General features: G+C 49.2%; 1 protein-coding gene across 1 annotated transcript in view; it reads right to left on the reverse strand.

Moving 5' to 3' along the window:
* Window positions 1–1,557: 1,557 nt before the first annotated feature.
* CCDC102A (coiled-coil domain containing 102A) overlaps window positions 1,558–27,421 on the reverse strand; it is a 148,126-nt gene continuing 122,262 nt past the window's right edge. The window contains exon 8 of the mRNA XM_078671246.1: window positions 1,558–6,916. Within this exon, the coding sequence (XP_078527372.1) occupies window positions 6,790–6,916 (127 nt within the window). The 3' untranslated portion in view covers window positions 1,558–6,789. The remainder of the gene's footprint in view (window positions 6,917–27,421) is intronic.

Below are 27,421 nucleotides of genomic sequence, written 5' to 3' on the forward strand. Positions count from 1 at the left end.
GCTCAAATGGTTGAGAGGTACAATCACCTCACCTATTGGAGGAAGAGACTGGCACAAGAAGGGTCTTGTGCATGTGGTGTTCACGATGTACAAACCACATACATATACCTTCCATAGCCTGGAGTTTGGGTCTTCCTACTTCCTTGGGGGCGGGGGGGGGGTGTTGCTGCACCCCCTTTGGCAAAGTGATCATTAATTCAAGTGTGAAGTTGCCTCTGAAAGACCAGGTTATGCAGCCTTCTAGTCCCTGCTTTGCCCAAGCCTCCCTCCGGTTTCGACAGAGACGGGGAAGCCCGTTCACCTTGGGAGGCCGAGGCTGGCGCCCCACCACGGAGAAACCTCGAGAAAGCCGCGGTGAAGCAGCGGGGGCAAACATGGCTTTATGTCTCCCTTCCCACAAGGTTTTAGGCCTCTATCCAAGCCGCTTATGGGCTGTAACCCGTCCCGGGAACCGTCTCTGCACTCGCTAATCGCCAGGGCCCATGTTTTATTCATGGCGTGGGGGAGGCAGCGCAATAAACATGAAAATATGTATTCTGTCACCATGACATAATCGGAAGTGGAGGGGTGGGGGAGTGGAGGAGCGCGCCACGGCGCTGAGGAGGCCCTGCAGCCCAGCGCGCACGCACCTCTCCACACAACGCTCACGCAGCCCGCGCGCGCCTCTCCACACAACGCGCACGCAGCTCTCCACACAACGCGCACGCACCTCTCCACACAACGCTCACGCAGCCCGCGCGCGCCTCTCCACACAACGCGCACGCAGCCCGCGCGCGCCTCTCCACACAACGCGCACGCAGCCCGCGCGCAGCTCTCCACACAATGCGCACACACACAGCACGGCCGAGCACTCAGTCCTTCTGTGAGAGGACAAGGATTCACCAGCAGCCACACTATGAATAACTTTTTTTTAAGTGTGTTTTCTGGTGCATGCTCGGACTTACTTTGTTTTTTCTAATGTTGATGCGCTTTTTCCTTGTTTGACTTTTTTCTCTATATACGTTTCCATAATTGTAGTCGTGTGTTACGTGGTGCTGCCCATAATCTGCTTTTTGGTCTGTACATCTTCTAACTGTGAAATAAGCCTTACTTGTGTTCAGTGAAGTATATGTATAAGTTCATGTAGCAGATGAATCATAACAATGTTTCAGTAAAAGAAACAGAAACATCAGACTCCTCGAGCACTGAGGCTCGTCCACAGCAGGAGGCCAGGAATATGGAAAGGAGTCACCATCCACTGACATCTAGAAGACCTGCAGGGAATACGTACGGGACCCCACTGGTGGTACTAAAACACAGGAGGTGCTGATGACAGACACACGAGCCGCCATTTCAGTGACTGGAGTCCAGAACACAGACTAGGGGAGGCCTCTGACACATATACACCACCTATGAGGGGAGCCTGACGGTCCCTACAAAGTCTCTGAGGGGAGTGAGGTGACCCCCTGAGTGAGACCCTTTGAACATGTTCAAGGCCAGCCATTCTAGCTTGAGGGAGACCCCAGGGAAAGGATGAACAGGACTAAAGGCACCAGACTTAAAGAGGAGAGCCAGGTCTACGCAAGATGAATCTATATTTATAAAATACAGATATATAAAACGAGTACAAACATATGATAATATAATATCCACAGTAACTCGAGTCCGTGGTCGCTCCTTGAATACTCTCCACAGAGTCGATGGAACCGTCCATTTGTGCAGGGGTTGATAACACAGCGCCCCGGCTGTCTCTACTCCCATCTGCAGACCCGCTGTCCACACAAGGACGCGCCACTTCACCGATGGAGTGAGGAACACCCCTGGGTGTGTGCCTTCAGCTGTAGGAGAGGCGAGACTTCATCCGGGGCACGGGGGGGGCGGCTGAGACATCCTAGAGGTAACTTCATGTATCATTTAGGTTATAGACACTCAGACATTTCTCCCAAAGCACAAAAGACAGAGCCCCCCCCTCCCCCCCAACCAAGTTACAAGCACATTACACCGAGGAAGACTCATTACTGTGCAAGAGAGGTCATATCATACAAACAGGATGCCCAGAAGAACAGTATGTCCACTTGTAAGAGACAGAGTGCTGTGGACAGGTCAGATAATGTCCCTTGCCCCAGCCGCACTCCCCCGCTGTAGTCTGCGCTCTCTGATGCTGCACCACCTGAAACGAACAGTGTCCTAAGCGTTAACGCTTCAAGGTCAAGGGATTGCGGATGAATGTACCTTTGTGCGATAACGAGCGGCCACTCCTGAGTCACCCCCCTCGAAGTCCAACCAGTTAAAAGAGATGACCTTATGTATGGAACTGGTCCAGGCAAAATACTGAGTGACGCCCTTGGTTGATGTGGAAATCTTAAATAATTGTTTTTGGGAGGAAACACACATGCAGAGACATCCATGTATGTTTCTGAAATAAATAACTTTGGAATTCAGGTAGCCGCTTGGCAGAGGGAATACTAATGTCCATTTCCAAAACAATGAAATTCCAGGAAGGGCTGAAAGGATACAACTATCAATCTTAGAAAATCAATGGTCAAAAACTGTAGTTGCATTGCAGGATGAGAAATTGGAACATGTTTATGAAAGTGCAGTCTTGTACATGAAGTGGATAAAGAAAAGTAAATGTTCATCAGGAGATTTTACGTAAATCCCAACACCAGCTGCACAAGTCTGGGGATAAATGACAGGTGAACAGTAACAGAGCCACAGCAGACTGACGTCCACCCAATACCCAAATGACACCTGAATGTTCTGCTGCTCAACTGTGGTCCTGAACATTCGCGGTGGAGTGGTCCAGGAACAGAAGCCTGAGAGAGGGAACGGGACTGGCCACAGCTTTATCATGCAAAGTACTAGAGGGTCACAGGGATAGCTAAAGGTATGAAGGGGCACGAGGAACACGCCTGTGCTATTCTAGAGGGGCTTCCCAATCATTGCGTCAAAGGCCTGTGATCTTGGTGCCCTTTAAACAGACAGAGACCTCATAATCCAGAGCCGCAGTAACAGGCATACAAAGACTAGACCCAGAGGACTCGGATGCAATCGACCAGCATCATCTTGATATCCTACCATCACCAATATTTCAATTCACTCCCAGAACACCACACTACCTATTGACAGCACACTAGGACTCCCCAAATTGCCTTCAGATTACACAACTTGATGTTCTAAGTCTTTTCTTCCTGAGACCAGGTGCCCATAACCATGAAGGGGCCGATGATGAGCGTCAGTCGGAACTGGGAAATTCTTTTTAGGTTAAAGGAGTCCGAGGGCACGTGGCCAGTAAGAGGAACGTTTTGAGGGAATTGAAGCCAGACTCTTCCAAGGCACACCAATATCAGATAGATACCAGCTCCTGTACTGAAGGTTGAGGGTGGTATCTAAAACCACTATTCCCTGTGACTGTGGAAACTATCCACAGTGAAACAAAATGGCTGTGCTTTTCTAGCCACCTATGACAATAATTAGGCACTTTCAATGGCTATGGAATGAGCCATACTTTGTCAATGTCAAAGTGAGACATAGGCTGATCAATGGAGCACAGAGCGGCAGCGTCTGTAGCTTCCAGCTTGCCTTCCATAAGGGCTGTGATCTTCCCCTTCCAATGGCAGGAGCCAGGCTCTCCGATGAGCCTCACAGTGGTGGGATAAATGTGCTTGCTGCAGCCATCACACAACAGCCTTGGGTCCGCAGAGTGTGTGACAGTCCTCAATTTGTTAATCTCTCCTCTGTTTCCAGGCGCTGAGCACAGGATGCGCACGCAGCACGAACGCTGTTCATACCTAATTTGTGGCCCTCCCATTACTCATTCTACTAGTCACGAGGCATCTGGTAGATGGGCTGGCATTTATTTGGCATGGGCTTTATAAAGCTCTACTAACCGCATATGGTGGCAGTGGCCTCCGAGGTCTACGGGGGTGAGGGGTGCAATGAGCACGATCTCAAACTGCTCCCCTAGATGCTCTTCAGGAGGCATGCTCTGGTGTTTTCTCAGATTACCTATAGGTAAATCGTGCTCCACATCATGCGCAGTGGAATGGTTTCTCCAATTTATGGATTTCTATATGTAGTTTCCACTCCTTTCAGCTGAACAAACATATTGGAGGTGGAGGTTTATACAGCCAGAATTTTTCCAGAGGTCTCAATAGCTACATAGAATCAAACACTTTCATGACTTACGTCACCATGACCACAGTGGCAAAAACACAAAGGCCTACGTGACGCTTGAGCCGGAGTGATATCTGAAGGGGGTTTGGCTAATTTTGGTGGCCCAGGTGTGCACCCACATGAAATTACCAGGACTGGGATATACGGCCAGATCTGATCAGGTGTGGTGAAAACACTCTGTAAAACTATCGGGACTCCGGGCTCCCCTAACTCCCTCTCACAATAGTGGACGAAGCCGGCAAATCAGCCCCCCCATCCCTCCGGCCCACGCACAATGACCCAATAGGGCCACCGGCCTCACATTTACCAGGGGCTCAGGGCAGGTGGTATTTGTACGTGGAATAGTCCCTAGAATCCTGGAAAACGTGCAGCAAAGGATCCACCAACTAAGTAATCTGCAACTTTAAACTTCTCTGAAGCAGGATATAGGCTGATGATGACAGCTTACTTTCTTCGCTGTGTAGATATGTATGAGAAGGTCTGGAAGGGTTTGTGAAGGATCTGGCTGGTGATCAACCTCACATACTACTGGCTCCAGGGACAACAATCCCTTTCAAATATGGCCTAAGAAGGACCAGTCAGTCTTATTTCCAAACATCATCATGATGGAAGGTTGGCAGTAAGAGCATCAGTCTATGGAGCCGCACTCTAGGAGGGCGGCTTTGGCAGGCTCCTGTGTGACCTCTCAATGATCTGGCTGTAAAATGCATCTCCTCTAAAACGCCTGACACTGCATCATCAAAAGCACGTTATAGCAGGTTAAGGATATTTAATTGAAATAGGGCAATGTTAACAAATGAAAAGAAAACATTGGGGGTTGTCCCTCGATGTAATGCCAGGCGATGTGGTTCAGGGTATGAAGCGTCAGGAAACGGAGTAGGAAGGGGAGCGGTAATATACAATAATCTCAGACCTGCCCTACATTAAAAACTTGGAGTCTCACAACGGCATCTGGCTTAAACTTTATCTGGAGGAATGGGATTTTAACCCACCTTTTTGTCCCCAGTTTGAAAGAGGTGGGATGGGTTATTCTCATACGCAGGGCACAGGCCTTAGGATGGACTGCTGCCCAGAAATGAGGAGGCACACATCTCACATATACAATAAGTCTTGGTTGGCCTTATAGTCCACTTCGCTATACGGAGTATTGCCTATCTACTGGTCTTTGCTGGCACTTGAGTACAAATGTAGTCCATCCACGGTCTGCGTCAATAAACTCAACCCTGGTCTTGGCATTGTGTCCGGCGACGGCACGAGTCAGAAGGAAAAAAGGGCACGAGGGTCAGCAAGAGGACACTGCCACTCACAAAACCTCCCTGAGGGCGAGCTTTAGTCGGCAACACTAGAGTAGACGGGTATAAAAATATATGCAGTTCATTGAATAAACCCCAAAAACATAGAACAGGGGCTGCTTATGCCCAAATCGGAACCACCGCACACGCTTCAGTCCTGAGAAGGTGGTGGGAGACAAGGCACCGTGGACACAGCAGTGCAGGCGTCCATGGCTTAGGGACGGGTGGAAGAGCACGCAGTAGGGAATCTGCAGACTAGATTTACAATCATCTCAATGTCTAGCCCGTGGTTCCCAAGAATTGTGAATACCGCAAATGTGTAAAACACAGAAGGCAGAAATAGAAGTGACATCCCCGCCCATAAGAGAAATCTTGCCTTGTGTACATAGTAGGGGATGGGGAGATGGCCTCTATCTGGACAAAAGATGTTGCGATGCACCAGTAATAATGACAACAAGACATGTCACTCACTGTACTAAGCAGCACCAGAGGAGATTACTCCTGTTTCAAGAGAAGTGTCACCTTCCGCAGATAGTAGGGACTATGACTCTTCCCACGGGTGAGATGTCAGCCTATACATGACCAGGGGCATGTCTCTTACTGCACAGGAGAGGGAGCATCATGAAGGAAATGAGTTGTCAGTCCAAGAGGCAATGACTTGCACTAACGGGGTCAGAGGTAGGCCTCTTGGTGTTCAAGAGGGGTATCATTAGGGTTCCAGGGCATCTTTGGCTGGTGTTAAGAGACCTCTGTCAGAAACGAAACACAAAAACATTTTTAGCAGCAGAAGTAAACCGACGTTACATATAAACTGATGCCCTTATCCTTTCTGTAAGTGGAACGAATACCCACTACCCAGAATGCAAAGGTGAGATGAATTAATTTGCCCCAAACGCAGGGAAGGGCATCTATGAGAGAAATTGTATGGACTTTTCACCATGACATATTGCAGCATCATTTTGCATAGAATGGTCTTATGAGATTAGCATTCACCAGAAATGTATCCAAACCCTCCGAATTCCATATCCAGTGGGCCCCAGGAAGCAAGGGCTGAGGAATCCTGTGGTCCTTGTGGCAGTGCGTCTAGTAATAAACCCAAGGGTGGCAGGGCAGATTGCCAAATTGCCTCTGTGGCGCTTCTGGAGTTCCTGTGACGGGTACAGACACCTATGGCTTCTTCCGATTGCATTACAAGTTGACATGATTTACTGGAAGGTTGATTCCTATCTCCGACCCCATTGCATTATTGGTGCATTTCCTGCTTTATCAATTTCAGGGTCTCCTCAATAATGGCCTAGAACTTGGCCGGCCACACCTGTGGCCTCCGACTGCTTCTTCGGTGCTAAGGCACCTGGATCTGCAGCTCCTCGTCTTCTTCCTGGTCACTGGTCACATCCTCGGGGTCTTCGGAGCCAAACCGTGCACCTCTCATCTTCCCAAAAAGAGGTGTCTGCTGCTGCCGGCGGAGCCTGCATCGAAAGAAGAGATTGAATCAGTGTGAAGAAGAAGAAGATAAAGTTCAGTAACTGTGATCCACCAGACCTCCAACAAACATCCAATAAGTGCAACGCCCTCTCGTCCCACTCAACCATAATGTTACTGCACCACAAGTATTGCATTGGTACTAAGAAGTGTTGAAAATGTTGTACGGAAATCTTACGTTTCCTTCTGCACACTGGTTTACCTTTGCCCACCGGCCCCAGGTACTTCCTCCGTCCCCAACATGCCAAATATTCCTTTCTAAGAATGTATATGCGGGATACGGCTGGCTGCAGGTGTCAAAGGACACCGTGTACTCTGCTTTGCCTATTCATGATATCTGATGGAAGAACTGTAACAACTTGTGTGCACACAAGAAAACTCCAGCCTTCCTCTGCTCTTCCCTAGCTTCGATATCCGCTCACCGTCGCGGAGAGCAGTTCAGGCAGGAGATGGCTGCCTGGTGGCATCCCACTCGATCTATTAGCAATGACAGCTTGAGCAGACTGTGAGGGGCAGCTGTAATCAGCAGAGAAGGGAAGCTGCGTAAATCTCTGGTGGCGCCTCATTCATGCACAGCATTGGGTTCTGTTCAGGAGACCATAGTCGCATACAGATAGAGACAGGTGCCACTGCATAGGAAAGTTACTAAGATGGTGCTTATTTCTCCACCAGAGGTTAAAGCAGATGCAGACTTAAAACATGCATAGTTCGGTTGCATGATAGAGGCACGCATGGCTAAACTACACGTGTATCTACCCCACAGCCCTAACAACGAATGTGTCTAAACAACGCATGCCTTTACCACTCATGCCTTTACCACGCAATTTTCTGGTAAAGGCATGATTGGTAAAGGGATGTGTGGTAAAGATCACACCCCACCATGAGCCCTTTGCGTGGTTAAGGTATGCGTGGTAGAGCTTGTGGGGAAACGGCACACGTGGTTCTGTCCGCCTTAAGGCTGTTTCCAGCATAGCTCACAGAATATGCAAGACAGGTGTTGCACAGGATGCTTGTGTAAACACAATGACTGCAGTCAAAATGTGAGCATATTACACGAGGCAGAGAGCATATTTCACCAGCAGGGGGTCCTTGCACAATACTTAAGAGGAGTGGTGGGGCTCTTGGGAGTGAACTAGGAAGATGTTCATAGAAAGAGAGCTGGCAAAATCAGTAACAAAGTTAACAAAACTAAAAACGGCAAAACCGAAAGGCCATGCCTTTTGGCTTTGCCAATGCAAGCCTCTAGGCTATTCCAACATTTTTTGCTGATGCTTTTCAGCATCGGCAAAAAGCAAAAAAAGGTTTATTGCGGATGTTAAAAAAAACAATTGTATGATCTCCACAAGAGCATGTTTAATTTATACATGGGTGCATATTCATCATAATGCTACGCCAGCCCAAGAATCACCGCTCATAAAAGTGCATGACAGGGCGAAAGTTTTGGTTTTAGTTTAATTTACCATTCACAGGTGGTTGATGCCTATCTTGGAGTGGTAAATAAAAATATATATATAAAAATCGGGCAACGCTCGCCTTATTTCAAATAAAGAAGCGGCCAGGTGGGGGCTGGATGGTGGATTTACATAATAAAAAGGCAAAAAAAGCTTAGCAGACAGGTGGAGGTGGGGGAAAGAATGAAGTGCTTCGGGCGAGCAACACGGCAAATGCAGGGGCCAGAGATGTGAAAGGGCACAGCACACAGTGGTTAGAGAAAACACACATGCATCACAGTTGACTGTTAAACTCAAAAGGGAAAAAAGCTGTTAATCAGTGTGGTACCATGGAACGATACAAGTCATCAAAGCAAAAGAATGGTGAAAAACCTATGATCCAGGTGAAGACAACCGCAGGAAGAGGAAGGACAGCCATCAAATAAGATACAAGTAAACAAGAACGACAAGACAGCCAATCAATGGTAAGCAATGGGCTGAGCAGAAACCAACTGTAAGTGCTTGTGGTGATCATAAAAGACCTTTGACAATAAACAGTTAAAATGTCAGTAGGCAAGACCTAAAAAAAGGTCTGAGAAAGAAAAGGAGGCGGTGTTAAAAAAAGATATACCATACAGGTTATATAATACGATTTATGCAAGCAAAAATAAAAGGTGCATAAAGTAATTAATGGACTATTGGGTGGTTCTGGATAAACAATGACGAGGAGTAACTGAAGTGCAAACTCGGAGATAGATTGTATAAAGACAGGGAGAAATTGGGTAAGGAGTAAAGGATTACATACTATTACAATATAACGTGGAGGATTACAGACAGGGTGAGGTCAACAGACTACTTTGGTTGAAAAAAGGTATTTGTGAGAGGAACAGTATAATTTGAATAAGTAAATATATATATACGCACACATACACATATACACACATATATGTATATATACACACCCATATACATATGGGATACAAGTCATTGTGGTTCTAGTACATGTGTGAATTGCAATTTATTTAAATGTAATGAATTTAAAGAACATGTGTTTATGCTTAGCATTTGGTTTTTGCTTTATGTTCACCGGAATGTGTTTATTTTATCAGTGTTTGATATCTTGAAGCAAAGCTCTCATGGACGGAATTTGTTTTGTAGTAAACAGAATAAACCAAACCAAGATGGAGGCCCTGGCTCACTCACTGTGACCATTCCTGCTGCTACCAGAGGGCTGTGGCCCAGCACCCCCAGGGGCCTGTTAGCTCCCTAGAAGAGGATGGAGAAACACTTCTGTACTTTAATTATTACTCGAAAAGCCACAGAGGCCTCCCTGCCTTGTCTCCAGTACTCCCCGGAGGTGTCTACCACACTCGGTGCTGCAGGCAGGTCAAACTGTCCGAACTGCTTGAAGGGGGGGGTCAGCTGTTTAACTCCTGGGGGGACTCAGAGTCACAGCTGGAAGCCTGGAGGTCTCTAGTAACACTTGTGAGGAGGGGGGAGCCTTGAGAGCAGATTCCCCAGGGTGAGTTCATAGTTTCACAGAGGCAACAGAGTGCAAAGCAATACAAAGAACTATAATTTCTATCAAGCTCGACAGATGTGGACAAATCAAGCCTACCACAAATAGAAACCAGCAAAGGGGTAGAACGTGTGATCAGGAAAACGTTACTTACCTCTAACAACAAAGTTTGTTTCTTGTACTGTTGTGTGTTTAAATGCTTGAAAGAAAAAAACGGAACACTTACAAACGATGCAGGTGGTAAGTTCCCTATAAAACCAGACATGTGTGTTTACTTGCTGGACAACTTGGTGATAAATCTCGGTATACGTTTCTGCCTCTCTGCTGTTTCTCGTGTTTCCTCAAGAATGAGGCAAGTTTTCTTCCTCAGGTCGAGCTAATAAGTTTCTACTTTCTTTGCAGACTTGATTTGCCCAAAAATGCATTGAAGCTAAATAGCACTAAAACAGAGGTACTCGTTCTGGGTAATAACCCTGAGCTTTTGGTAATTAAACATTGGCCTGGCATTCTGGGCCCTTTGCCTGCTTCTATCCTCAAGTCAAAAACGTGGGCTTTCTTACTGATAAAAATCTTTCCCTCAAATCTCAGGTGATAAGGGTCACAGCAACCCGCTTTGCTATTCTCAAATGGATTAAAAAAATTCTGTGGCTAATTCCACCGGCATCTCAGAGAACGGTCTTGGTAATATCCAGGCTGGACTACGGCAATGTGTTATATTTGGGCACAGATAAATCCTCACTCCATCGGCTGCAGGTTATATAGAATGCGGCTGAGCGTCTTCTTTTTCGTCTGCCTAGATGTGCTTCTGCTTCACCTCTGCTCCATCAATTACATTGGCTCAAAGTTAACAAGAGCATCGAGTTTAAGGCTCTATGTTACATGTATTGGGCCAGATTTGGCGTGGCTCCCTCTTATATCCAAAGATTGGTAACACCTTATGTGCCTACTCGACAGTTGAGATCTTCTAGCCTCTCATTGTTCTCAGTCCCCAGATTTTATCTTGTCCTTATGTGCGGCCGCTCTTTATCCTAAATAGGCCCTAAACTCTGGAATGCTCTCCCAATCGAGCGTAGGAACTGTCACTCTCTGCTAGCTTTCCGCAAGAATTTAAGGACTTTTCTTTTTAGCGACCAAGCTTGATTGTTATTTTGGCCTGTTGTCTAGTGCTTCAGTGGCTCCGCCTCCACCTTGTCCAGCGCCAGGAGACCCTGTTGGGGAAATGTGCGTTTTATAAATCAATCAAATAAATAAATGGTGCAGCTGTGTGGTGGGAGGACTGCCATTGAGGACTCTGTGAGGAGTTTGAGACTGTAGTGCCTCATGGTGGAGGGTGGTTGTGACACCGGAAGTTATACTATAATTTTGGACACCTAACAATAAAAACAATACCCCAATTTTGCTCTGCATTTATGGCCTTGGACATTTCCTGACACTTCTTTTCCAAAACTGGAGTTACATGGTTTTCCTGCCCAATGCCTGGAAGGGTGTGTTGGGAGTAGTTTAGTGCCGGGTAGAGCGAGTTAAGAGGGGTTTAGTGGAGGTAAAGAATGTCCCATTGACCATTTGCTCTTACACCCCCGACTTCACATCCATTCAGGAAAACCGATAAAGTTTCGATACAAAGCAAATTTTACTGGTGAGCTGAAGTCTGCTAGTTGCTTCTTGGTGGCCCTACCATAAAAGGAAGCTGTGGAGATTTTGCTCCACGTTTACATCTCAGGCCCATGTTTTGCAGTATTCTTCTAGTTCCGGAGGCCTTTAATGATGGGTGCAAGAGTGATCAGATCCTCTGCGTACAGTAGAAATCTAATCTCTGTGTTAGGCAGCAGCGCATCTGCACCAACAAATTCCTCCTAGCAGCAAAAGAGCACGTCACTAATAAAGATGATGCTAGGATTGCTTTAGCAGCAGCAGCAGTTCACAGATGAAGATGTAGGAATACCTCCAGCAGCAGATGTAGGCTGTTACTTCATGACAAAATAACTGCTCCGCAATCAATTCAGATCATTGCACATTCGCCACTGGCAGTGGTAACTTAAAATGCTGTGCCCTGGTGATCTGAACAGTTAATTTCTGCTCTCTCAATAACGCCATTAGGTGAACACATCCAAGAATCCTGAGCCGCAAAGCTGGGCTGTCAATGGAAGACTGAACAATACAAATAGACTAAGAAAGAGAATACGGGGGAGGCAAAGAGATTGAAAGTTGCAGAAGAGACAGGGACCAGAGGGGTGGGGGGGGCAGCAGAGGGGACTGTGAAGACAGAGGAGATGGGGGAAATGGGAGTAAGGGACAGAGAAGAGAGTGGAAGGGTGAGAGGGCAGAGGGTCAAAGGGCACTGAGGGGGAGAGGAGAGAGAGGGGAACGCAGGAGGGAGCAAGGAGTAGAAAGGGGATAAAGGAGAGGGCATTGGGCTAGGTGGGAGGGGCAGAGGAGAGTATGGAGGATAGGACGAGAAAGTGGATAGTGCCTAGAGTGGTCAGGAGGGAGTGAGAAGCACTGTGAGGGAAGAGAAGGGGCACATGCCAACGTGAGTGAATAGGGAACAGAGAGGCGTGGGGAGCAAAGTGTACAAATGAGCACATATACGACTGGCCTTGGCAACAGTGTAGTCTTTTTAGTATTTTTTTTACCAGCAAATGCAATCGAAATTGAAGGTTTGGGAGTAAAAACAAATATATTTTTTTGTGGGGGGTAAAAGGTGAGATTTACCCCACCGGTGGCAGTGAAGTGTTCTACTTTACAGGCAAATGTACATCTGTGATTAGGAAAAATGCGTCATTCACAGTGAAAAGGGGGGACCCAGGGAGAGCCAGGCGCGAGCCGGTCTCTCCCTGGGTAGGTTCGCGCGAGAAGCAGGAAAGCAGGTGTGGGCTGATTAGGGAAGTGATATAAGGGGGTTAGGCTGGCAGTGGCGTAACTGCGTAGCGGGAGGCTAGTAGGGAGGTTTGTTTTGCGGCGCTCGTGTTTTACCTTGTGTCCTGGGGCATGGAGGAAGCGGCGGAGGTCCGTAGGGCTGTGAGGATCCTTTGTGAGGCGGGGCGCGAAGACCTGCTACGGCCGGGTGTTCCGGCGGAGGCGTGGGTCGGGTTGTCCCGCCCCCCTCGCAGGGCGTCTGAGGGCGTCTCCAGGGCGGTTGAGGCCTGCCTCTCGCAGGGCCTGGAGGAGGAGCAAGACGGAGACGCGGCTATGCCGGAGGACGGGCCTGGGCCGGTGTCGCCCGCCGTCGATGTGGAGCCCCCACTGGATGCCCCGGGTGCCCCGCTGCAGGTATGTGCTCTGCCATTTATTCTTGCTGACACGCGCGGGGCGCCCGGGGGGAGGAGGGGTCGCTCGGTGGGCCGGCAGGCACCGAGCCCCAGCGGGCTGGTGCGGGGGAAGTCGGGGAAGCCTCCGGCGGGCCCAAAGCCCAAGCGTGGGAGGAGCCTGGATGTGCCTGAGCATGTGCAACCCCCCCCCCTTGCAGCGGTGCCCCCTGCCCCCCCCCCTGCGGTTCCTCTAATGCCGGCCGGGGCCTCGCCTTACCTGTGGCTGAACGGGCAATGTTTCCTGCTCTCCCCCGCTGTGCCGGGGCCTGGTACGGCCCCTCACCTCTCTTTTGGTTCCCCACCCCAAGGTGGGGCTGATGTATGGCCCTTGCCGGACGCGTTACCTGTCTGCCCCCTCCCTGAAGCCCCGCCACCTGCTGCTGTTCTTCCCTCTGCGGGTGCTGCACCCAGTGGGCTGCCACCCCCGCCTGCACAGTCTACGGACGCTGGTGTGCCTGGCCTGGGAACTGCCACCCCCCCTCATTTGGCTACGGGTGGGAGGGGTTTGCTCCATGGGGGGGCGCACGCGGGCCCTGGTCCTTCCCTGTTCCCGGTCCCCAGGGGTCGGCCGGGTGGCCGTTTTGGGTGTCCTGAGCCTGGGGCGGTGGGTGGCCATGGTTTGGCGTCGGCGACCAGTTCCTTGGGGGGTGATGGCGTTTTCGTTTCCAGGGAGCCTGTTCTGGGGTCCTCTTCCTTTTCTGGCTCGAGCGGCCGCAGTTTTCGTCCGGCGCCTTCGGCTGGGCGGCTGCCGGCTGTTTCTACGGGCCCGGGAACTGTCCACACGGCTGTTTCCAGTGGTGGGCTTCACGGGGGGCTATCTGGAGCGGATAGCTCGTCTACAGCTTTCAATGTACACAGTTTTCAGCCTATTGATTGGCAGTTTTATGATGGGGGTATTGGTGATGGGGCTATGCCCAGTGGCAGTGACCAAGTTTTATTTTCTGATGAAGCTTTCTGTGGTAATTTTCGTGAGGAGGATTTGGAGGAAGGGGAATTGAGAGACACCAATGTTGGGCTTTTGGCAGCACGGGCCCAGGGGGGTGGGTTGGGGCAACCCCCTGTCTCTCGTGTTTCGCAGGAGTCTCGAGCGGACCATGCCGGTGTACGAGGGGCAGTGAGTTCTGGACCTTCGCAGAAGGAGCGTGGGGCTGTCACACTGCAGTCGGAGCAGTTGCCCAGAGGTAAGGATGGGTGGTGGTCTGTGTGGCAACCTAGGGAGAGTCTCCCTGTGAAGAGTACAAGGTCTATTGGTACGGGTGATGGGGTTGTGGTTGAGCGAGTCGCTCTGGCACCAAGGCTTGAGCGGCCTGTACTTTCGAATGTTTCTACGGGGGATGGGGTTGTGGTTGAGCGAGTCGCTCTGGCACCGAGGCTTGAGCGGCCTGTACTTTCGCATGTTTCTACGAGGGATGGGGTTGTGGTTGAGCGAGTCGCTCTGGGACCGAGGCTTGAGCGGCCGGTATGTTCGAATGTTTCTACGGGGCAAGTTGCCAAAGAGGTTTCTACTGCTGGGAATGGTGGAATGGTTGCCCCACAGGTGGCGGAGGATAGTATCCTGCCGAAAAAGTTGCCTTATTCTGGGGTGGGAATGCCTTTGGGGTCTCATTTGTCCGAGAAAACGAAGAATCTGATATGGTCTGGGGCATTTGTGGATGTTTTTCGACTTCTTCATAGAGATATTCAGGCAAAGGAGGGGTCGAAGGAGGAGGAACTAGAACTGGCGCGGCGGCCCCGTGTTCCGAAGTCTATAGAGAATTGGACTTCGGCCTTTCTGATTTATGCCAGTGTTTATTGTCAACGTCATCCTGAGACGGCAATTGCTATGTTTAAATATGCAGATATCGTCCGCAAGGCTCACAGTTATTTTGGTGGCTTTGCATGGTTGTCCTATGATGACGAATTTCGGGCCCGCATGAGCGCTTTCCCCGAGCGTTCGTGGGGTGAGGTTGACTCCGAATTATGGTTACAGTGGATGGCATCGGCAAATCCGCCTGCTACGACCCACACGGCTAGTGGTCAGCCGGTGCATTATCGGCCCTTTTCAGCTCGCCCCGCTCAGTCTGGGGCGGGGGTTTGGGGCAGAGGTCAAGCAGCCGCCACTGGCACTTGCTGGCACTTTAACCGGGGTTCCTGTAACAGGCCAGCTTGTAGGTACAAGCATGAGTGTTCCCAGTGTGGGGGAAAGCACTCCCTCACCCACTGTTTTCCTGGACAACGTTTGGGCGATCAGGGACGAGGTTCCGGGGGTAGGGGACAGCACCAACAGCCTGTTTACAAGGGCTCCTACTCCTATTAGGCAGACGGTTCTCGATCTCTGGCTGGTGGATTATCCAGATTTTGATGCCGCTAAGATTTTGTCTTGGGGTTTCAAAATTGGTTTTCGGATTGGATATCAGGGACCCAGGGTGGGCAGGTGGTCGGACAATTTGAAGTCGGCGAAGGAGAGTCCCCATGTGGTGCGGAAAAAACTGGATGCCGAGCTGGCGGCTGGTAGGATTGCTGGTCCTTTTGTATCTTGTCCTCTGCCTGACTTGATTGTTTCACCCCTGGGCGTGGTGCCCAAGAAGGCGGCAGGAGAGTTTCGTCTTATTCATCACCTGTCCTGGCCCGAGGGTACCTCCATTAATGACTTCATCGATCCGGCCGACTCGAGTGTTGCTTATGCCTCGGTGGACGATGCCTTACGGCTCGTGCGCATGGCAGGTGTTGGGGCATTGCTGGCGAAGAGCGATATTCAGTCGGCTTTCCGGCTTTTGCCCATCCATCCTTGGGATTTCAGTCTGTTAGGAATGCAGTTTGATGGTTGTTTCTATGTGGATCGTGTGTTGCCTATGGGCTGTTCAGTGTCCTGCTCCCTGTTTGAAACTTTCAGTACCTTCCTGCAGTGGAGATTCACTTTTGTTACTGGCCACGTCCTGGTCTGTCATTACCTTGATGATTTTCTTTTCATTGGGGAAGGTCGCTCCGGGCAGTGTCAGTCGGCTTTGAACAGCTTTCAGGCCCTGGCGGAGGAATTGGGTGTTCCTTTAGCGCCGGACAAGACTGAGGGCCCATGTACGTCCCTGACTTTCTTGGGGATTGAAATTGACACGCTGTCTATGGTGGCGCGATTGCCTGCAGCTAAAGTGACGGAAATGTCTGACTTCATCCAACTGGTTTTGAGGGAGCGGAAAGTAGTTTTGAGAACTGTCCAGAAGCTGTTGGGGTACCTCAATTTTGCTTGTCGGGTTGTTCGGGCGGGCAGGACGTTCTGTAGACGTCTGGGTCTGTCCATGTCCGGTGCGAGCCTTCCCCATCATCGGGTACGCATTACCACCGCTGTCCGTGCTGATCTGACAGTCTGGCTTAGTTTTCTGCAGGAGTTCAATGGCGTGTCCTTGTTTTTTGCGGATGAGGACATGGTGTGGCAAGTACAGTTGTTCACTGATGCTTCTGGGGCTCATGGCTTCGGAATCTTTTGGGACGGTCGGTGGTGCGCGGCCGGCTGGCCGGCGCTCTGGCGGGACCAAGGTCGTAGCATAGCATTTCTGGAGCTCTTCCCACTGCTGGTTGCTTTGTATCTGTGGGGGGATGAGTTTCGGAATCGATCAATTTTGTTTCATGTGGACAATTTGGCAGTTGTACATCTTGTCAATCACCAGAAGGCTCGTGATTTGCGGGTGTTGCGACTCCTGCGCGCATTCATGCTGCGGTGTCTGCAATTAAATATTGTCTTTAAAGCACGGCATGTTCCTGGCACTTCTAACTGCATCGCTGACTCTTTGTCTCGATTTCAGTGGGCCGAGTTCCGCAAGTTAGCTCCTGGGGCGGACCTGGAACCAACAGCGATCCCACAGTACGTATGGGCCATGGGGGATTGAGGGTTCACCAATTAGTCGAACATTCGGTGGCCGCCTCAACGAGGCGGGGGTATGTGAAGGCTTGGAGCGAGTTTCTGCAGTTCGGTAAGGAGTTGGTGGGCCCGGCTGGGGCTGGTTGGTCTGATGAACGTGTTATCTTACAGTTTGTGTTGCATTTGGCAGACAAAGGTCTATCGCCCACTACCATTTCGGGCAAGTTGGCTGGGATTTCTTTTTATGGGCTACTTTGGTGGGGGAGGGATCCGGTTGGGGGGGTGTTGGTTCGTAAAATGTTGAAAGGTTTGGCTAGGCTTCGGGCTGGTGGTCCGCAGCTACGGCAGCCAGTGACTTTTGAGTTGCTTCAGTTGTTGTTACCAGAGTTGGAGTTGTGTTGTCATGATGCTTTTGAGTGTGCCAAGTTTCGTTTGTGTTTCATTTGGTTGTTCTTTGGGGCATTTCGGGCTTCGGAATTGTTGGGGTTACGGGGTAGGGTAGGCATGACTAGCAGTGAGGTAGTGTTGGAGAGTGACAGGGTGCGGCTGTGGCTGCGGGCATCCAAAACCGACCAGTTGGGGAGGGGTAAGTGGGTGTTCCTTGGCAGGAGTGGTGTTTCTGCTTGTTGTCCGGTTGGGGAATGGGAAGTGTTTGTATCATCTCCACATTTTCTCCAGGGGTCTATATTTTGTCATGTGGATGGTAGTCCCATTGTGGCTTCCCAATTGCTGGCTGTCTTGCGCAAAGTTTTGTTGCGCTTGGGGAAGGATCCGGTTCAGTTTGGTACCCATTCCTTCAGAATTGGTGCGGCGACGGAGGCCGCTCGTTTGGGGTGGGACTGGTCCCAGATCAGACGCATTGGTCGTTGGCGTTCCAAGTGCTGTGAGAAATATGTGAGGAAATAGTGAATTGTTTGGATTGTCTAACATTTCTTTCTCTCCTAGGTCCTTGGCCGTCGGCCCCCGGAGGCAAACGGAGGGTTTGGATACTAGGGCACTCTTTTATTAAACGTGCAGCTTGCGCCGCTGCCACTCAGCTCTGTGGGAGATCGCTGGGTCTCAACAGCGCGGAACATGAAGTCTCCTGGCATGGAACAGGGGGCATGCGGTGGGGTGGGCTTTTTCCCGCCTTAGCTGCTTTGGTTTCCCAGTGTTTGGGGGGCCCTCCGGATCTCTTGGTGCTCCATCTTGGCGAGAATGACTTGGTTTCTCTCTCTGGGTTAACTTTGTTGAAACTCATGAAGCAAGATCTGGAAATTATCAAAACCACATGGGTGAGCACCATGCTGATATGGACTGAGTTTGTGCCTCGTCTGCAGTGGCGTGGAGCAAGGAACCATTCCGCCCTTGAAAGGGCCAGGAGAAAAGTGAACAGGACAATGCGACCTTTTTGTCATAATTTGGGTATCTACTGTTTGAATCATTATCATTTACAGGTCTCGGAACATCATTTATTTTGTGAGGACGGTGTGCATCTCTCGGCTTTGGGTATTTCTTTTTACCTTTTAGAACTCAGGGATTTGATTAGTAAGGTTCTTCAGGTACAGTTATGGTGTGCTCCTTCCTGTCCTTTTGGTGGGGCAGGAAAACACTAAAGGTTTTCCTGGGTGGCGGGTTTTTGGTAGTGGGGGTGGGCAGCCTGGAGCGGGTTGGCCATCCTGAAGGGTAGCGTGGGTAGGTTAGGGGTAGTAGATAGGAGTTTCGTTCTGGGTTTTGGGATTCAGGTTTTCTAAGATCATTGTAGAGTTGGTTTTTGTAAATAAATAAATAATGAAATGTGTTTCGTGAAAATTATGATGCACCTGTCCAAAAATAAAGTGGCCTTTTTTGCTCCTAAAAGAGAGATGTGGACAATGATTTCTTGCGCGAGGGGGGACCCAGGGAGAGCCAGGCGCGAGCCGGTCTCTCCCTGGGTAGGTTCGCGCGAGAAGCAGGAAAGCAGGTGTGGGCTGATTAGGGAAGTGATATAAGGGGGTTAGGCTGGCAGTGGCGTAACTGCGTAGCGGGAGGCTAGTAGGGAGGTTTGTTTTGCCCCACCCACCCTCCCTCTTTTTCTTTTCCATTTGGGTGGGGGGGGTGTTTTTCTTCTGTGGTACCCTAGGTGCTGCTCCTTTCTTGGCCTGCCACGGTTAGGATGGGTGCCTTTGTTCTACCTATAGGCGGGTTTTTGGTAGTGGGGGTGGGCAGCCTGGAGCGGGTTGGCCATCCTGAAGGGTAGCGTGGGTAGGTTAGGGGTAGTAGATAGGAGTTTCGTTCTGGGTTTTGGGATTCAGGTTTTCTAAGATCATTGTAGAGTTGGTTTTTGTAAATAAATAAATAATGAAATGTGTTTCGTGAAAATTATGATGCACCTGTCCAAAAATAAAGTGGGCTTTTTTGCTCCTAAAAGAGAGATGTGGACAATGATTTCTTGCGCGATAGACAATGGTTGCAATGGGCCCGTTGCCCGATTTTATATTCGGTGGTGGCAGTTGAAAATGATGAATGACAGTGTAACAGCCTAATAGATGAAAAGCGCGGATTCAACCCCCCTCTGTGTGTATGTATATACCTACGCACTTCAATTATTCTGCTTAATGCAAGGGGCTGGCTAGGCAGCTAAAGCTGTATCTAGGCCAGACCTTAACACTTAGTGGAGAGACAGAGGAAAACCACTGGGTGCAGAGGAGCGGCAGGAAGAGGGAAGCAAGGAGGAAAGAGAGCTGAGGCGAAACATGACGGGACCGAGGGCCCAGGAAGAGAACCAGGAAGGAGGGTTGAAGAGAGAGCAGGGGTGGAGGAGCAGAGACAGAAGGAAGTAGGAGAAACAGGAGGAAAGAGAAGGGACGGAAGAACGGGGAAAGAAAAGAAACACATGGAAACAGAGCAGATGAAGGGGACAGAGAAAAGTCACAAGGAACAAAGTAAAAAGCCAGTGACATGTTTTCGCGGATATGGAAGGACGTAGGGGGGTAATGCGTAGGAGACGGAAAAAGGAAACAAATGACTGCTACGACATGGGCGCTCGCGAGTGAAAGCGGGCAAACGCACGTGACTAGATGTTGTGAGGAGGGGTGGAAGGGAGAGGTTAGGAGAAGTGACGTGTCAGGGTGGGGGGCCTCGAAAGAGAAGACGCCGAGCCCGGCCCCTCGCCCTGCATGCAGCGTCATCGTATCTCCCCTCTCAGCACATTCCCTCATTATCGCCCCCCGCCCCACCCCGCCCCTCCCCGCTGATAGCAGTCCCCAGGGCCTGGTAAATGTATTAACCCGTTTGAAAGGCCCCAGTGTTGCTGAACAGCAATTTATCACCCGCAGCCTGTGCTTTGCCGAGCATGAATAAGTCATGGCGGCCCCGGGGGACCTCGGGCCAGCAGGGCGCGGAGCGGCAGCACGTTCATCTTTTAAGCGAGACACCGCGCCGACGGGGGCACCGCACACTTCACGGGATATTATGGGGGGAAAAATCACAGTTCATTTCACGGATAAAGGCACGTTCTAACCGCGGGACTCGAACAGCTCCAGACAGCGGCGTTTCTGGCTTAATCTGTGAAAAATCCTCAGAGTGATGCTTCGTGCAGTGCGGCTGGAGGGGTATGAAAGAGTGAAATCCGACCACCACGGTTCCAATCTGAGCCTGCAGGCACGGTACCATGTCTTGAGTTGAAGATGGGTCCGTCACACCGGAAGCACACTCGAGAAGATGCGAACTCCCCAAGCAGTGTGGGGTGCACTACACTTGGCTTGATTAGACAAACTCCCAGGATTAAAGGGTGTACGGACAGGCCTGCTGGTACTGGCCCGGCAGCCGAGAATACCCAAATTTGGGCAATGTTCAGACCCCACAATCATTTTAAAATGTGGGAGTTTTGCACCGTGCTCACTCTTCTCAGGGGAATAGTTTGGAAATACAGGAGCTAAGCGGATCATCGGCTCCATCTTCCCTAGTATGAGCTTCCCTGGCCTTGAGCGGGCCGCTTTCACCATATCAGTATCAAAGGCCTTCTCCGGCTGTCCTGGCATGAGATGTATAGTATCAATGGTGCAGCTGTGGCACTGCAGGCCAGGTCTCCAGATGACATCAGCCGGTGCTATAACAAATTTAAGGACAGCACCAGCTTCTTCGGTACATCAACGGAATCGGACCCACAGACTGTGCATGGAAACGCCAGATGCAGGATCCTTCTCTGCAGTAACAAGAGGACTCGCTGCGGACTCCACCTCTTCAATTCTCGGCCAGATACTAGCAGCAGCACTCTGATGACAATTCTCTTGCAAAGAATGAGTGGTTCTTTCCTAGTCCTGGTGCTAAACCAACATCCGTTGTATAAAAGAAACAAACGCCTTTAAGACACCTTCACCAATATCGAACTAAAGTAAGGCAGCCTAGAGACCGGGTGGTAGATAAGAAGCACAGATCAAAACAGACTGGATTCATTCATGGGGGGAGGCACCAAGGTCTATTGAATCATACTGGGACGTCCCCAGTCCAAAGGGGTGTGTTGAGGACCTTCCACGTCCATGGGTCATTCCTCCACCTATCCTACAGGAACAACAAAAGACAGAATCCAGGTCACGAGTGGTATTGCACTGAGCACTGTGGCTTTGCCATGTTAGGCACTGTAAAGCAGGTGTTAGGCCTCTGGATCACATGCTACTTTGAAGGACAGATAGATACAATTTGCAAGAAAACAGCGGAAATCACTGCATTAGCTTCTCTCCACCAATACATGATAAATGTACAGAACCAAGTTGCTTAAGATCAAATGGAAATGCTCGGTTCCATCCTTTTCAAGAACACAGGCTGCTATTATGTGCATGTTTTTTATGTTTTTTTAAGATCAGATGTGAGATTACAAGGAATGACTAACACTATGCAAGTCAGTCCAAACCCATCTCAAAACTAGCAGCAACCCAAACAGCCAGGGCAGGACAACTGGCACCAGGCTTCACGTTATCATGAAGAGCTCTTCAAGACACTTCTGGACTACACCAATAAAACCCTGCTTTCCCTCGACACCTCCTGCTTTCACACCCCGTTTGCAGGTGTTAAGGGCTGCCCCTTACTGTGGGAATCTTTCTGTAGTCTTATGAGCATTCCAATAGAAGTCAAGAATCACAAGCACAGGGATCAAAAATGCCAATCTGATTTATCCGCAAGAGAGTAACCTACATATACTCAATAAGGCAAGACCAACATGGCTTGTGTAGTCTATTTTAATGGAAGTGCAACTTTGTTTTCGTATTGTTAAGATACCATCTTTGGCCCAGCTGTCAGTTTTTAGAGGCAGAAAATATCCCTTGTCACTGTGAGTGACCAGGGCAGAGATACAGCCTTCCCAGGCCCTGGACTAAAAGTACAAAGGGCCGTGCCAAGGTGCCTTTGAGATCCGAAACGTTTACTGTGACGGATACATTTGAGGATTATAAGATGTGCACCCAAAAAAGTTCTATGAGTGTAGGAAACAAGACATGAAATGGCTTCAGTTATCTGGTACTCCCAAGTACCTAGTCCCCTGGTAATCGAAGGGGCCCTAGAAGCCGTCCACTGTAATCACTACAGCTCATTCATACCTTTATGGAAACTTTGATTCCACACTGCTACTTTATACAAGAAACACCCACTGCAACTTGTGCTGGATTTCAATGAACTTTGCTCATCTGTTTCTGCAGAGCCAGTGAAATTGTATCTCTGCTGTGCAACATCAGACATAACACTCATTTTTGCAAAGGCCCGGAGCTTCGCAAATATAAATTCTGTGGAAAATAGAGGAAAAAGCTGAGCAGTGAGTTCGACATAACTGCAGTGCTTACTTTTTAAAAGAATGAGTTTTGGTTCACAAAACTCTGCTCAGAAGCCCGCGGCCGGTGCAAATAAATGTAGATGCGCCCAATACCAAGGCATCGTAGACTTGAATCCACCTTATGCCACTATAACCCACTTCCAGACACTCCCTGCCCCTTCAGCTCACTCAGTTCCTGCTTATTCCCCTTTTGACAGTTTGACCTTCTTTCTCCACCTCGGTATTTCTGGTTTGTTCACTATTCCCTTTCCTGCGCTTGGTAAATGTCTGATGCAGAAAAAATCGTGATGGTTCCCAAAAATGAGTGGTAAACTTTGTGACGCCTAGTCAGCGATTAGCTCAGTGTCAAGGTGAAACTCTTCGGGGTCATGACAAGAAAACATTATGTGCTGGAGACTAGCTTTTGCTTCAGGCTTTGTTTTAATCCTTTGAACTGAGAGCTTCTTAAAGACCATTTTTTAAACGATTGATATCTCTGACTGAACATTCGATTTTACCGAGTGTCATAAACGTGGGCAGTATTCAAAGTGGTGCCAAACTTCTAAGCACTTGCTCTGAGATACTGGTGTTTTTAAGTAGTTTTATTTGCGAAAACAACCACAACATGGTCTTCCCTCAACAGCCAGCACCAACCGAATAGATTAGAACTCCCATGTTAGGCATAGAACATTACAGGCAGAATTACATAATCTACATTCTAAGTTTAGAGTGGCTAATTCCTATACAGAATATAACACAACCTCTTACATTACAAAAGAACCAAATGAATAAATAAAACAAACAATATACAAAGAAAACTGATAATGGAGCATTACAAATTACACATTTTATCTAACATAATGCCTCAAATATTCAGGAGACCTTATGTATCTAGGAGCTATCTTTTGCTCTTGATCGGTCTCATCTTGTACACTACAATTTCTATTAACTTCACTATCTTCACCCACGAGTCGCTCTTACACCAACAGAACTCGAACACTCCCCCCTGCTCCTTCTTAGAACCTCATTGTCATCCATCAACATGAAACTGCTGCAATCACTCTCCTCAGCCTCACTTGCACGACCAGCGTTACCATATAAGGCAACTCTCCTTCGTTTCCACCTCTCCCCATTATCCAACACCAGAAAGATGTAACTATAACTCTGAAAGGTCCACATACCTTCTTCAGACCACCTTCCACACGCCCAGGTTTCACTTTCACAAAATCACTCACTTCAATACCTGAATTCCATTCTTCACTAGAAGAACACCCTTCCTCTTAATGCAGTAATCTTCATCCAAGCTGATAAAAATGTTGTCCTTGCCTCTCATCTTGTCAAATGGTACTTGTCCAGTAACGACACTCTTGGTCGTGCAACAAGCCCAAACAACATCATTTACTGCCAACTTGACATTTTTTCAACCAGCCTCCACCAACTGGATAGTACCCTTCACCCTGTCGTTAGCCATTTCTGCAATGCAACTGGCCTGTGATTGTACAAACTGCTGCATGCATGTTTGATCCCACACACTCCCAAAAATGTTTTCATTCCATCTGATACCGAGTCCCATTCTCTGTGATCAATTTAAAAGGACAACTTTTTTTCTGGAAATATCTCATTCAAGGCACTAATTGTGGCTTTAGTGGCTATTTCTCTGAACAATTGTACAATTAACCACTTTGAATGAACATCCACCATACCAAAGGCAAATTTAAGCTCCCCTCCAATTCTTCTGAAAGGGCCAAGAAAATCCTTGCATACAGTGTGCCACACTGCACCAGGACCTTCTATCATTCAACCACAGGCTTGAGTCCCAACTAACAACCTTTTCTCACCTTCTTTACAGTCACTACACCACATTACCCACGCATCCTCACCATTATTCATCCTTGGCCACCAGAAATCTTCCCTCAACTTTCTCTTAGTAAACATTGGCCTAATGGCCATCATGGGCCAAAACAAACAATTTCATTCTCAAACCTTCCGGCGGAACAAAAGTGTCCACTCTCCTAATGACATTATCATCGAACACAGACAGTCCTCTTGACAAACGATCAAACTGATATACACAATGTACTTTCTCTCTAACTTCCTTTCACAATCAACTCCACCACTTCTTTCAAGATACGATTCTCATTCATCCCTTGGTACCATCCCTCTTTTGACATGGCACCTTGGGTACACTCTATAACTACCACAACACTAGCTACAGCTTCTTTTAAACAAGCATTAGAAATGCAATCGGGCTCGGATTTATTTGAGTTTGAGCTAATGGCATTGTAAATGGCAATGTCTTTTCGCCATGTGTTATGGAGTGTGTGCATGTGGTGTGTAGTGGAATTATGTGGGTTGGATTGTAATTTTACCAATGGTGGCATGCTGTGCTTTAGATTAATATGTTTAAAAGTAAAGTGTACCATACTGCGATTGCTACAATAGTTAATTGTGGATGCGTTAACAATTGATGTGTGCACTGATGGCTGGTGGTGTGTGACTCACTGTCACTCACTGTCACTCTGCACACACTGTCACTCTGCACACACTGTCACTCTGCACACACTGTCACTCTGCACACACTGTCACGCTGCACTCACTGTCACGCTGCACTCACTGTCACGCTGCACTCACTGTCACGCTGCACTCACTGTCACGCTGCACTCACTGTCACGCTGCACTCACTGTCACGCTGCACTCACTGTCACGCTGCACTCACTGTCACTCTGCACTCACTGTCACTCTGCACTCACTGTCACTCTGCACTCACTGTCACTCTGCACTCACTCTGCACACACTGTCACTCTGCACACACTGTCACTCTGCACACACTGTCACTCTGCACACACTGTCACTCTGCACACACTGTCACTCTGCACACACTGTCACTCTGCACACACTGTCACGCTGCACTCACTGTCACGCTGCACTCACTGTCACGCTGCACTCACTGTCACGCTGCACTCACTGTCACGCTGCACTCACTGTCACGCTGCACTCACTGTCACTCTGCACTCACTATGAACTCTAAAGTCTGCACTCCCTATGCACTCTGCACTCCCTATGCACTCTGCACTCCATATGCACTCTGCACTCCGTATGAACTTTGCACTCTGCGCTCCCTATGCACTCTACACTCCCTATGCACTCTGCACTCCCTATGCACTCTGCACTCCCTATGCACTCTGCACTCCCTATGCACTCCCTAGGCACTCTGCACTCCCTAGGCACTCTGCACTCCCTAGGCACTCTGCACTCCCTAGGCACTCTGCACTCCCTAGGCACTCTGCACTCCCTAGGCACTCTGCACTCCCTAGGCACTCTGCACTCCCTAGGCACTCTGCACTCCCTAGGCACTCTGCACTCCCTAGGCACTCTGCACTCCCTAGGCACTCCCTATGCACTCTGCACTATGCACTCCCTATGCGCTCTGCACTCCCTATGCGCTCTGCACTCCCTATGCGCTCTGCACTCCCTATGCGCTCTGCACTCCCTATGCGCTCTGCACTCCCTATGCGCTCTGCACTCCCTATGCGCTCTGCACTCCCTATGCGCTCTGCACTCCCTATGCGCTCTGCACTCCCTATGCGCTCCCTATGCAAGCAGCCGCTGCCTGGCACTGAAGCCTGATCTGTACTGATGTAATCTGCAGGGCTGCTCTGTGTCTTCATCCTTCTTGTGTCTGCAAGCAGCCGCTGCCTGGCACTGAAGCCTGATCTGTGCTGATGTAATCTGCAGGGCTGCTCTGTCTCATCATCTTCTTGGGTATGCAAGCAGCCGCTGCCTGGCACTGAAGCCTGATCTGTGCTGATCTAATCTGCAGGGCTGCTCTTTGTCTTCATCCTTCTTGCGTCTGCAAGCAGCCGCTGCCTGGCACTGAAGCCTGATCTGTGCTGATGTAATCTGCAGGGCTGCTCTGTGTCTTCATCCTTCTTGGGTCTGCAAGCAGCCGCTCCCTGGCACTGAAGCCTGATCTGAGCTGATTTAATCTGCAGGGCTGCTCTGTGTCTTCATCCTTCTTGGGTCTGCAAGCTTACTACCCCTGACAAGGCGACAGAAATGTTTTTTGGCAATGAACACAATTTATAGATTAGGTCCCTGTGTTTACATTTCTCAGCTGCAGCCGCACAACCGTACTTCTTTGGCATTGTAATGCGAACTACAAAAGGGCCCGTAGTTTAAAGAAAAGTGTAGGCTCAGTGCTGAATGTGAACCTGAAATGTAAAGTGGTACGATTTCGTAATTATGTTTATGGACCTGCAGAAGGGGGATGGGTGTAATTACTGCAGACTGGTGTGGCGTGTAAGTATGCGGAAATGAATGGAAGTGAGTGAATGTGTGCGGGCTGCTGGCAACGTACAGAAGGAGATAGGGCTGTCGTTGCAAGATAGAAATAGCATTACGATGATAGATACGAAAGAAATGTAAATGTTAATGTGGCAATTCCTACATTAACATCGATATTCCTTTAAGGGCAGAGATGTATTGTAATTGCATTTATATAGCGCCTACTACCCCTGACAAGGCGACAGAATTTTTTTTTGGTAATGAACACAGTTTATGGATTAGGTCCCTGTGTTTACATTTCTCAGCTGCAGCCGCACAACCATACTTCTTTGCATAAGATGGAACTTGAAGGGCGCAT

Source organism: Lissotriton helveticus, chromosome 12 (assembly GCF_964261635.1).
Source record: "Lissotriton helveticus chromosome 12, aLisHel1.1, whole genome shotgun sequence".
NCBI classification, from domain to species: domain Eukaryota; kingdom Metazoa; phylum Chordata; class Amphibia; order Caudata; family Salamandridae; genus Lissotriton; species Lissotriton helveticus.